This window comes from Malus sylvestris, chromosome 3, assembly GCF_916048215.2.
Source record: "Malus sylvestris chromosome 3, drMalSylv7.2, whole genome shotgun sequence".
In the NCBI taxonomy this organism is placed as follows: Eukaryota; Viridiplantae; Streptophyta; class Magnoliopsida; order Rosales; family Rosaceae; genus Malus; species Malus sylvestris.
The window spans coordinates 8,574,435-8,587,702 of NC_062262.1; the positions used below are offsets into that span (position 1 = coordinate 8,574,435).

At 37.2% G+C, this 13,268-nt stretch overlaps 2 protein-coding genes and 1 pseudogene across 2 annotated transcripts; 2 read left to right on the forward strand and 1 right to left on the reverse strand.

The window, feature by feature from the left end:
- Positions 1–1,458: 1,458 nt before the first annotated feature.
- LOC126615265 (uncharacterized) lies at positions 1,459–4,350 on the forward strand (annotated as a pseudogene).
- A 1,828-nt stretch (positions 4,351–6,178) lies between these two features.
- LOC126615268 (UDP-glucuronic acid decarboxylase 6) lies at positions 6,179–10,216 on the forward strand. The gene is made up of 13 exons (XM_050283084.1): positions 6,179–6,373; positions 6,638–6,757; positions 7,458–7,544; positions 7,760–7,847; positions 7,972–8,063; positions 8,330–8,394; positions 8,485–8,573; positions 8,803–8,880; positions 8,993–9,086; positions 9,233–9,299; positions 9,388–9,451; positions 9,549–9,589; positions 9,826–10,216. Exons 2-13 carry the CDS (start codon positions 6,668–6,670, stop codon positions 10,009–10,011), a joined length of 1,041 nt encoding a protein of 346 aa, XP_050139041.1. The 5' UTR covers positions 6,179–6,373; positions 6,638–6,667; the 3' UTR covers positions 10,012–10,216.
- Positions 10,217–12,927: 2,711 nt separating this feature from the next.
- On the reverse strand, positions 12,928–13,268 carry LOC126615271 (ATP synthase small subunit 6, mitochondrial-like). The gene is made up of 2 exons (XM_050283087.1): positions 13,082–13,268; positions 12,928–12,974 (listed from the first exon to the last, which is right to left on the reverse strand). The coding sequence occupies exons 1-2, from the start codon at positions 13,200–13,202 to the stop codon at positions 12,928–12,930; spliced, it is 168 nt and encodes a 55-aa protein (XP_050139044.1). The 5' UTR covers positions 13,203–13,268.

Below are 13,268 nucleotides of genomic sequence, written 5' to 3' on the forward strand. Positions count from 1 at the left end.
GGTGCATGTAATGTTAAAATTATCTTCGGTCGTTCACGTGCGCTAAAGTGATTGTGAGCATGAAACGCATTAAGCTTGAGTGACTTGGATCGATTAACGGCGCACAGTTACTCATGTATACACGAACTTACTGATGTACAGACGTACAGTATGTGGGCAACTGCACATATAGCATGCATGAATTAGAACATTTTGCAGCTTCAATGTGCTTCATCTCTTTCCGAAAATTAATTAGGTCACGCATGGTGTGCATAAGAATCTGCAACTTTGCTTTTTTGTCTAATAAGCTGTAATATTATATTTCATAAGAATGTATATTTTGGTCAGCATTCCCCGCTTCTCAAACGTGACCCTTGCCGCCTGGGAAGGACGAAAATTAGGAACCAATGCTGTTCTGAGTGGAAACTAGGGAAACCCCACTTCGATTCTATTTTAATCTTTGTATATAGCCACTGTTTGTTAGCTTTATTCCTCAGATTTAGTGCTCTGGTTCTTCAAATTGCAAGACAAAGGAATTTTCACTGGATTTGTGGCTGTGGATTTTTGCTCAAGCCAAAGCATATACTCAGTATTGAACTTTTGTCCTTCATTAGGAAATATTGCAAAGCCAAAGGGATGGAAAAAATCAGTTGAAAGCAGTGAAAGATTATAATTACTTATTCCTAAGCCTGGAAACTTCTATCAACAAGAGTTATTTGATTCACTGACGGAATATGATCTTATTATGTGTTTTTGCTTAACTATATATATTGGTAATATGTAAAAGGCGTCTCCAAAGTGTAACGGGACATGAAGATTGCACGTTCATATTTGATGGTTGGAGGGATAAGATTATCACATCATGTTATCATTAGTCTGATAAAAATAGTGTTCCACATTCTACTCTATATTCACATGCAATTTTGAAGTTGGTGCACTCAAGAGAGAAAAGAAGACAAACTCTAACCACACGAGTCGGCTCCAGAATGTAATGGGACATGAAGATTGCACGTTCACATTTGACGGTTGGAGGATAAGATTATAACATTATATGTCATCATCTAGTGTGATAGAAAAAACTTTTAGCATTTCACGATCTATATATATTCACAAGCAACTCTGAAGTTGGTGTACACAAGAAAAGAAAAGAAAAAAAAAACTCTAATCACACGCGTCGGTCTCACAACTTGTGTAATAGTTCAGAGCCTGTAAATCTCTAATTAAAACTTTCTCCCTCCCTCAATCATCCCACCAACCAAACTTCGGTAGCACCATCGACATTACTAGTGAACACCTAATATTAGCATCACATCAACCCATTCACCAGATTGGTAGGTCCCCATTGGAGCCTTTCGCATATGGTTCCTAATACCAATTTTGCCCTTCCCCTAACATATAACTCCAGTCTCTCCCCAAACCTCAACACCTCCATACTATAAATCCGTCACCAAAACCCCCACAGACAGCTAGGTACGTAGAAGCTTCTAGCTAGTGCAAAACCAAACGATATGCCGACTTTTCTTGACCGCACCAACCGAGCCCGAGCCATGTGGCTAACATGCCTAGCCTCTGCATTCCGTACATGTCTTGCTTGCACCATAGTTGCCCTAACCACCCTCTATGGCCCACAATCTCTCCAAAGCCAAGTAGCCTTCCCGGCATTCTCTTATGTCACAGTCCTTCTCATTGTTCCTGGTGCAACTCTGGGGCACACACTTTATGGTTGTTGGCTCGGGCTCTACGCCACGGCACAAACTATTGGACCGGCGGTGTTGAGTCTGTGGCTGATTGGGCCGGCCCGGCTTTCGACCAGCACGACCGCTCTGGCGGTGGGGCTTGCTGCATTCGTGGTGGCTCTGCCGGAGTTTACTCACTTTGTGACCAAACGCATAGCACTTGGACAGATTGTGATTATGTATGTCATAGCTTATATAAATGGGGACCATACAGATGCTATCATGCACCCTGTCCACGTGGCTACAAGTACTGGAATTGGGGTGTTGGCTTGTGTTTTGGCTCTGTTAATTCCCTTCCCACGCCTTGCTTCTCGAGAGGTGCTTTTAATCCACATACATATTTAATAATGCGATTAAATTAGGTGCACAATGACAACCTGAAAGTGCAAATGGTCGAGATTACTTACATTTTATTGTATATAAATTAAGTATTCAACGCGTTCGAATATATTTTGCAGGTTAAACAAAACGCAGAGCTACTTGCCGAGAATGCTTCAGAAAGGCTCAAGATCTTTGTAGAGGCGTTTTGCGCAGAAGATAGCACATCAGCGCTTGCATCACTTTCTCAAGCAAATTCGTTGGCTTCCACTGCAACCATGCTTTTCCAAACTATCGAAAACCACCAGGTAAGTAAACCTTAAGCAAAATTACAAAATAACAATATACGCATGATGAATAATCATGTGTACATAATTTGTAACATGATTCGACAAAACTATTTGGACCACGTTCTCGTTATATATATATATATATATATATATATATATATATATATATATATATATTTGGCTTGTTTAATTAAACAAGTGAATCTCACCTCTTTTAGTAATGAAGTACGTAGTATACGTAGCTAGCTATACTACTAATCAAGAAAAGAACCTTATAAATCGGACTCTCATTTTAGGCCCGCTGATCAATTTGAACTATGTTTTTCTTCCGTGCAGGAAAGCATGAAGTGGGAGAGAGTTCCGCTGAAGTTATTTTCGAGATGCAGCTATGTAAATCCAGAAGATAGATTGCAGGGCTTAGAGACACCCTTTAGAGGAATGGAAATGGCATTAACCTGTATTCCTTCATTTCCAGTTAAGGTGGTGAATGGAGAACTCAGTAAAGATGCTCTGCTTAGACTAGTAGAGCAGCACGTGAGCCTAAACTTAAGCACACCTCGTGATTCAATAACTGTTCCTGAATCAAAAGCAGAAAATGTTAGTTTCCTCCAAACACTTCAAACTATCCCACAAATCCACCAAGATTTACCCCCAATTTTCTTTTTGTTTTGCATCAATCTCCTCCAAGGCAAGTTATTATCCAGAAGTAGGACTGTACAGGAAAAAAATTTGGTTCACCAGAATGGAGGAGCAACTAATTCGTCCATACAAAATGGATTGAATTTCAAGATATGGAGTAACTTGTCCACCAAGGTAAGCAGCAAGAGGCTTATGTCAGCTTTCAAATGTTCACTCTCCTTGGGTGTTGCCGTGTTTTTCGGTTTGATATACAGCAAAGATGATGGCTACTGGGCAGGACTCCCAGTAGCAATCAGTTTTGCATCAACCAGAGAAGCAACATTTAAAGTTTCAAATGTTAAGTACAAGGGACTGTTTTAGGAACTGTATATGGAGTTTTGGGTTGGTTTCTCTTCCAAAGGTTTTTGTCAATGAGACTTTTATCTCTGATTCCTTGGTTCATTTTCACCAATTTTCTCCAGCGTAGCCGAATGTACGGCCAGGCAGGAGGCATTTCAGCGGTAATTGGAGCTGTACTAGTTTTGGGGAGAACAAACTTTGGTCCTCCAAGTGAATTTGCCATAGCCAGAATCACAGAAACCTTCATCGGATTATCTAGTTCTATTATCGTTCACCTAATCTTGCAACCCAAAAGAGCTTCTGCTCTTGCAAAAGTTCAACTCTCTAGGACTCTTGGGACATTGCAGGAGTGCATCAACTCGGTGAGTCTTCAATCAGGAAGAGCCAATTTGGAAGATAATCAAAAGAGACTGAAAATGCATACTGAAGAACTTGGGCAGTTGATTGGAGAAGCTGAGGGGGAGCCCAATTTCTGGTTTTTGCCTTTTCATAGTGCTTGCTATGGAAAACTCTTGAGGTCTTTCTCCAGAATGATGGACTTGCTAGTTTTAAGTGCTCATGCAGTTGGAATTCTTGAAGAAAATTCACAAACACTTGAGGCTTCATGGAAGGAAATTGTACATACATTGGAATGTGATCTTGAACATTTCAAGAAAATGGTTGGAAGTTTGATGACATGCTTCGAGGAGATCACCTTGATAAAATCAATCGCAGTTCTTGATCAAAAGAGTAACATATCTCCTGACCACGAGTTGGGAAAATCTCGAACACCGAATATTTTTAGGGCTTGTAGTTCAGAGATGGATAAGATTATGAGTTCTTATCTCCAACACTCGGAGGAAGTCGTTGATAAAATTGATGCTAAAAGTGAGGAGCTCAAGAGCCAAATGGTTTTGTGTTCAAGTGGTTTAGGATTCTGCATAAGTAGTTTAATAAGAGAAACAAGAGAGATTGAAGAGGGAATCAAGGAACTTGTTCAATGGGAGAATCCTTCTTCCCACATTAATTTGTACGAAATCTCTTGTAAGTTGCATGATAATCAGAAATAATGTACCCATATAGGCATGCAAAATTATATATAAAGAAAGAACTGACAAAAATATGTAAGGAATGATTACTCACTCATGAAAATTGTAAGGATCAGCAACGTGCACTGCTTCTTTGTAATTTGTTTGGTTGAATTAATTACTCGCTCATGAAAATTGTAAGGAATGTGAGTGTGATACACATTTATGTGTTTACTAACAATAAAATGAATGAAAAAGTACGTAAGTTTCCTTGATTTTAGATATGGCACACTTGAAAAATGAAGGTACGAGATAATCGAGTGGTTTCTCATCTCATTCATTTTCATATCCATCCGTTTAATGAAGTGTATTAGTGTTTGAGGAGATTGCCAATATACAACCATATAAATTTAACCGTCAAGTGTATCAATGCATCCCATTGAATTTTAGGCTCCTATTATTTAGTACATCAGCAGCAACAACAAAGTCTTATTCCACTAAGTGAAGTAGGTTGTATGAATCTTAAAACTTCATTGCAGTCACTTTTGCGCCAAGACTTCTATCAGCTTCGAGTACTCCATGTCTTTTGATAATGTCTCTTCCTAAGTCTTCCTAGGTCTTCCTCTACCATTTTTGCCCCGAGCCTTTGTCTCATAATTGTATGTTCTAACTGGAGCATCTGTAGGTCTTCATTTCACATATCCAAACTACCTTAATCGATTTTATTTCATCTTATTTTCAATTGCGGCCACCTCTATTCTACCTCGAATATTCTCGTTCTTAATCATGTCATTTTTCGTATGATCACATATCCAACGAAGTATTCTCAATTGCAGCCCATATTATTCAGTAAGTTAGGTAATTACAAGTCTATCACCTTGAATTTTGTATTTATTTACAATAACTCCACCCCATTTTGAGAAAGAATTTAAATGAAAATAAAAACAAATACGAACATTGTCTACTAGAATTTTCTCCTAAAATCAGAATACTAATCATATTTGCTTTGTCAATCTGTTTATCATTTATGATGGAGTGTCATTAATTTCAACCCAAATTACACAGAAATTCAAAATCCTAATGCTGATAGAATCTTCCAGGAATGTTCTTATCAAGACACCACTTGTCCAAGTTGTATTATACACGTGGCAATACCCCAGATGCCTAAGCGTATAAAATGACAAACTCATACAAAAGAGAGCATCCGGTTCCAACCTTCAAAACAAAGCAAGGAACTTGGTCTTACCTGTCTCTCAGACAGTCACCAAAGTCTCACTAGATTGTCGCATCTCTATCTTTAGGACTCAGAATTTAGGAAAAAAACCCTAATTCCCCTCTAATTATAGGCTATAGCTCACTAATCACTGTTATTAGGATCACTAATCCTAAATATCCTTCCCTTTTTCCCAAAACTCATAAATTAGATAATCCCATAAACCTCTCAAAATCCAAGATTCCCTAGCCTCTTCACAAGGTAAATAAATAGTTACAATCTTCTTTATTTGGTACATAATTACTAATTATAGTTGGATTACCAAATTTGAATTATCATTATTTTTTGGTACCTTTAAAAGAAAATGATTTCTAAAGGGGGAATAATAATACAGTTTGCTTGCAAATGACGCTTTAATATAGTGATGAAAAACAATCATATTTGTGCAGATGACATTTGGGTGCAGTGGTAAAAAATAATCATGTCTATACACTCTAGTATGGATTCAATTTACACCGATCTTCATTTAACAACTAATAATTTAAAGCATTAACATTGTTATTTCTCAAAAATAAAATAATACAGTTTGGATTGTCACTTCAAATTGAATTTATTGTTATCGAGGAGCTATCAGTAAAAGGCCAGAACTTTCCTTGAATTTGAAGGCTTTCCGGTTCGTTGTATTATTTAAATGTTTATATTTCTTTTTAAAATTCGTCGTTTGGTAGGAGTTTCGATTTTTTGGAACTATTTTGAGATTTGAGGGACTATAAATATTGGGTTTCTGCTAACTTGAACTTGGCGGATCCAAAGGGTATTTGGGTTTTCTTCCTAAGCAGCTTTATCTTTCAGGTCAACTTCAACTTCAAGCTCTAATCTTTCTTTATAATTCCAGTGATTTTCTAGTATACTCCGAAGTTTTTAACGGTTAGATCATTGGTTAAAAATATAACGATTAAGATTTAACGATTAAAAATCTCCAGAGGATAAGATATTTCAAAGCACCATAAAATTTTCGATGATTAGAAACTAAAGTTCAAAACTTTGTTTCAATTTCTGCAGAAAATTTGATCTTTTAGTGCTTGAAGTTTGAAGGTTTTGGGTAAATTGTTGCAGGTGTTTGGATTGCAGAGAGGATCTGAGAAAATGGCAAACAATTCTACCAATGGGGAGCACCAGACCACAACAAAGCCTCCTCCTTTGCCATCTCCTCTGCGGTTCTCCAAGTTTTTTCAGGTCCTTGTGCTAATTCTTTTGTTTTTTTATTCATCTATCTTTTTCGTTTCTTTGGGTTATTGTGAACTGCTTTTTGCAGTGTTGAAATACCCTTTTTTGGTGTTGATTTTGCGTGTTTATTGTGTTTCTGATATTTATGCCACTGGGGTCGTTGCATTTCTCCATCACATTTACTGATTGCAACCTAAATCTTAGAAATATTGTAGTTAACTGATAATTATACAGAAGAGGTTCCTTGCCTTGCATATTTTGCTAATACAGATCGCATTTTCCACACGATTGGTTTGTAGGATTAGATCTTGAAATTATATATCGTCAGTGGTCGAGGTTTTGCGCTCGTATCACACTCATTCTCCACACTTTCTTGGTTCTCTGTTTTATCCCCAATTAGCAGAAAGTCAAACCACATTTCTGAATTCTCTGAGTCCAGAAGAAAATGTTGCATATCCTTATGATCTTGCCCGTTTTGAAATTTTGGTGAAATCTAACTTTGTCACGTTTCCATTTTTTCGCTCGTTTGTTTGCATAGCAAAGATGAGTTCATTACGCTTAGTGATATAAATCGTGCTGCTTTTCAGTTCAAGGAGTATGTTTTGTTTGGTATTAGAGGGCTAGTAAATATCATTGTTCTGTCCAAATTTTCATGTCGGCCGCTTATAGTTATTGTAATGCTTTAATTGTGTGTTGTTTACTGTGGCAGTCCAATATGAGAATTTTGGTTACTGGAGGAGCTGGATTCATCGGTTCTCACCTGGTTGACAGGTTAATGGAAAATGAAAAGAATGAGGTAAGCATTTTATTTACTTTGAATAAAGTCTCAGGGTCAATTTTTCTGTTCAGTAACGACTTCAAGATTCAATGTTTTTATATACTTCATGTTGGGAAACTTTTGTTATTACTAAGCTCCATGATGAACAAAATTGCAGTAAGTTAGACGTAGTATAAGATCATATATCAAATGATTTGTTTCATCATGGTTTATATTGTTTCCATTCTCCACAGGTTATTGTCGTTGATAACTACTTCACTGGCTCCAAGGACAATCTGAAAAAGTGGATTGGTCATCCCAGATTCGAGCTTATTCGTCATGGTACATACATTTTGGTTTACTGAGCAAGTTAATTTCATCTGGGGTTTTTTATTTTCTGTCAAGAGTCATTAATCTTTGCAAAGGCGTGGCTTTTATTTAAATATCTTTATGTTGTTTGCTACAGATGTCACAGAGACGCTGTTGGTCGAGGTTGATCAGATTTACCATCTTGCATGCCCAGCTTCTCCAATTTTTTACAAATACAATCCTGTAAAGGTAAACATATGTGATTGGCACATTAGATATCGAGATGGCATTTGGCAGTGCATGTGTCACGTGCGATTCAAATTGCTGATTAAGAGAAAATGACTTGTAAAGTAAGGCAGGCAACATGTCATTTGTCCTTAATCAGCAACGGAAGCTAATATTTTTACTTTCTTTTTCCTGTTCATTCATATAAGATCTTTCACCTCCAATAGAAAAGACTTTTACATGTACGTTAAATCTGTAATCTAACATCTGAGCATATGATTCTCTAACAGACAATAAAAACAAATGTGATTGGCACGCTGAACATGCTTGGACTTGCAAAGCGAGTTGGAGCAAGGTGGTCTATTAATCTTGCACTTATAAAAGATTTATAATTGTATTCCATCAAGTTGTCTTACTTTAAGTTTAAGTAAATATATTTGAGCAGGATTCTGCTGACATCCACTTCAGAGGTATATGGTGATCCTCTTGTGCATCCACAACCTGAAAGCTACTGGGGTAATGTTAACCCAATTGGTAAGTGCTCGTCTCATTCTAAGCTGGAAATTCCGCTTCATTCTGGTTTTAACTAAACGCTAATATCTTTTGTCTTTGACACCATGTTACCAAAAAAATTAACTCTAAAATGCTTTACCTGATTTGAGATGGATTTACTTGATGGAGATTCCAGAAATGCTGAACTGTTCATGGGATTTATTTAAGTTCATGAGACCATGACCTTGACAAATACATATAATAATTGCAGGAGTAAGGAGCTGTTATGATGAGGGGAAGCGTGTTGCTGAGACTTTGATGTTCGACTATCATAGGCAGCATGGGATAGGTATTTTGTTTTTTCTCTTTTTTCGTTTTCCATGAACAAATTATTGTTTTTTTTTTCTTTCACACTTATGGCCCTCGCATGAATATATAATTTCGTTTACACTCTTTGACAGAAATACGTATTGCGAGAATCTTCAACACATATGGCCCTCGCATGAATATTGATGATGGACGTGTTGTGAGCAATTTTATAGCTCAGGCACTTCGGTGAGTCCTTAGGGTGCCCCAACCGTGGCTACTTTCATCACTAACTAATTCAGTCTTGACTTAAAGATAGCTAATTTCATCACTTTCTTTTCCCTTGAATATTGATGCCTTTGGATTAATTTTACAATGTGTTTTCAACAATGTAGTGATGAACCGTTGACAGTTCAGAATCCTGGGACTCAAACTCGCAGTTTCTGTTATGTCTCGGATCTGGTATGGAACTTATATCGCTTTTCATTCTGTTTCCGTGTATGGCAATGAGTTGGGTTTTATGTATAGTTACCCATTTAAATTTTTATAGGTTGATGGCCTCATTCGTCTCATGGAAGGAGAGCACACCGGACCTATTAACCTCGGAAACCCAGGTAATCTATTAGATATATCATACTGCAACGAGTGTATCTCAAAAATCTGTCATAAGACTATGCTCTAGTTGTATTGACATATCTTGTGTACTTTCAGGTGAATTTACCATGCTTGAACTTGCAGAGACGGTAAAGGAGGTCAGTTTCTCTTTTTCCATCGTTTTTGCTTTTGTTGGCTGTTAGAGTATGGTTTTCCAGAAGCTTTTTTTCAGTTTGAATGTTAGAAACGAATATTTGGCGAATGGATACAATAACATTTGAAACATTCGAGTTTTGATGTGTCAATTACAAAACAAGAGGACCAGTGATCTTGTTGGTTTCTACTATCAGTACTATGTCAGATATATTGATCGATTTATATGCTACTTTTACAGCTCATCAACCCCGAGGTGGAGATCAAGAGGGTGGAGAACACTCCCGACGATCCAAGACAGAGGAAACCAGACATCACAAAGGCAAAAGAATTGCTGGGATGGGAGCCGAAGATCAAGTTGCGCGAAGGCCTACCCCTCATGGAGGAGGATTTCCGATTGAGGCTTGGAGTAAACGAAAAGAAATGATTGTCTGTTTGCATTGCCGGAAATATAAACCCCGGTGGGGTTTGAGCTCTCGGTTATGGAATGTGTTTGACAATGTGGCGTATAAGCATCTTAGATGATTCCCGTAACCACATTGTGTGCTTCCTTCTTGTTTTTGTTCTATTTCATTGTGTTACAATAGAAAATACGAAATGGTTTTTACATTAAAAAGTCAAACTTGGTATTATTCACTTTAGCCTTTATTTTGTTCTTATCCTTAAAACTCAAAGTTTTCAACATCTTTTCATTAGTTTTCCATAATTTAAATTCAATTGAATCCTCCTTGCAACGTTAACGCATGGGATGGACACACATGTTTTGTCTTCGATCAAAAAATATATGTAAAACATCATTTCTCTTTATGCATGTGTAAGATTTGTCATAAGGAGGAATCAACAAAGGGGAAATTTTGCATTTCCAGCTATATTTGTCAGTAAGAAGGAATGACTTTTTATACGAACAAAAGTAACTCGGTAGAAGGAACATAACGGGCGTGTTGAGACTAATTTAGTAAGATTTTTAGGTAAGGAGGAATCACTAAACATAAAATGTGCATGTCGAACCGGACTGTTGTTGGGTTTTTTTCAACTCATGATAAGTTGTCCTAAGTCTATTGGGAATTAATAGTCTTGGAGGATTAAATTGTTTTCCCAATTGGAGTTATATTCTCAATTGGAGTAGGTTTTATAACTAGTTACCAATTAAGATTAATAATCCTTATTGAAGAAGACCCTTATTATATCTATATAAGTGAGCTATTGTACTAGTTTTGAATGAAGGGGCCAAGCGTGTGCGAGAGAAAAGAAAAGAGATGGTGTATTTCTTGTTCTTTCAGGTTGTTCGTCAAGTCCTAGTTATAGAGATTTGGCAAGATTATTGGTTGTACTCATTATTGATATAGTGAAGGATTTTAGTTGCTGTCCCGTGAACGTAGGCACATATTGCTAAACCACATAAATTCTTGGTGTTATTTATCTTGGTTAATTGTTTTTCGATTTCCAGAGTTTGTTCTTGTTTTTCCCATTCTTAAACGCGATATTCTCAACAACTGTAATTGCCAATAAAGAAGAATGACTCCTTACACAGTAAACTCAACCCAGAAATAACTCAAAAGATTTCCTAGTGACCCTTATCCGAAGCTTGCATGGATTTCAGTAGACAAAATCCCAACTTATACGAAGGCAAGTTATGCGCAGACTAGGCATTTTCAACTTTCAAGATGTCATAATTTGGTGATCCCCTTCCCCTGCCGGTCGCCACTACCTAATAAATTTCTTCTCCCAAGACTCCGCGGTGCCACATTCCACAGCACATCTAAAAGCATATAGAACTTTTTGTCCTGAAAGAGGGCTGACACAAAACTAGAAACAGGAAAGAAATCACAAAACCAGAAACAAGCGACGCGATAACACTGCTTCGCTATAAGCCTGTAAAAATAACATGACTATGTAACACAACTTTTGTTTCATTTTTGAAGAATGTCGGGCGAATGCACCAAATTCAAAACCAACGAATAGCAGTCTTTTCTTCTCATGTTATTCAAGTCATTCAAAACATAACAGAAAACTCAAAAAGAGTATCTAGAACATCTCTCTTTCGTTATTATAGTCCTTGAAAATAGCACGAGAACCTCCACAACTCGAGTACAAAGGTAGCTACCACGGCATTCAGAAATCACCTATAAAACAAATGAAGAACTAAGTAAAGAATTTCTACAACAGACTCATAAATTATATCTAGCAATGCAATGGCATGCTATTGACGATGTACAAACGGTACATGCCAAAAACCAAGACTGACCAAAATAGAAAGATCAGATTATAAAAACAAAAATTAAAAGAACAAGCACTAGAGAAAACTACAGCAATCCAATTTAAGGTTATATCTATGCCGATAGATCCCAAGGGAAGCAGAAACATTGTATCCTGGACAACCCCCTGGTATACGTAAAAGCATTGCAGCGATCATGTCCTGCAAAGGTATCCATTTGACATATATCCTTAACTGAATGTTGGCAATTTAGACTCGTCTAGCGCATCCTTTAGAAATTTCAAACCCTTGTTAACATGCAACTATGCAAGTTAATGTTTTAAATAACTCATCACTTTAGCATTTTCAAAATCTCCATACCCAATAAATATGAAACTCATCATACTAGGAAATGTAAAAAAAAACCTATAAAATTTTAGAAAGAACTCAGGATGCAACGAGTACCAAAAATTGTGTAACCAATTATCCCCGGCCCACAGAGAGTTTACAACTCAACTGCATGGTTTTCATGGTGGAATTCAAAATTTTGGTTTTTGGCCGAAAAAAGGAATTCAAAAACGGATAAGTATGGGCTTTCATGTCCAAGTGACTTTTACAACAATTATGGTAGAGTTGAGATGATCAATGCATGATCTAGCAGCAGAAGACCAAGTCTGACCATCTGATTCTAAACCACGTTGGGAAGTAATATCGACCAACTAAATGCATTAATGCCTTGTTCTTTTTCTAAAAACTGAACTATAAGCGCTGAGAAAACACATCGGTTTTCAAGTTTTAGCCATAAACAAAATGTGTACCAAAATCCTCGCAAGTAAATTACTCCTGGACTCAACACCATATACCAGAGCATTAACAAAATTCACTCATGATTCCAAACTTCCTACCTAAAAATGATGTTTCCGCATATTAAAGAAACAACAAAGCAATCAATTATAGTAACAGAACTAGGATCTAGATGCCATTCATTACACCCAATGCAACAATCAGCAAAAGTTTCAACGAAAACTCGAAAGAGTTAATTTTTTTTCACGCGCTGTAACAATTACCAGATAATCAATCAACTGCATTTGAATGATAACTATTTTCTCTTTATCTACGGCCTAACGAATCAACGGATTAGAAGAAAAGCTACCTCTTGTGCCTCTGAACGAAAGGCGAGTTCTTGGCATCTTCCTCTGCGAATAAATTAACACAAAACAAATGGGTCAACGAAAATTAGGGTTTCGAATTTCGAATTGGAAACGAACAGATCGCAGATCGGAGGGGGAGGGGGACAGCTTACCAGTGAGGCCGAGAGAGAACTTGGTGATTAGGGTCCCGGTGATGGCGAACCCAACGATTAATGGCCAGTTCCGGTTCCACTCTCGCTTGAAGAAAATCGGCCATGGATCGAACTTCCTCATTTCTCTGAGTTTTTTTTTTTTTTCGCTTTCCTTCAACAATTGCTCTCTCCTCCTCCGTCTAGGTTG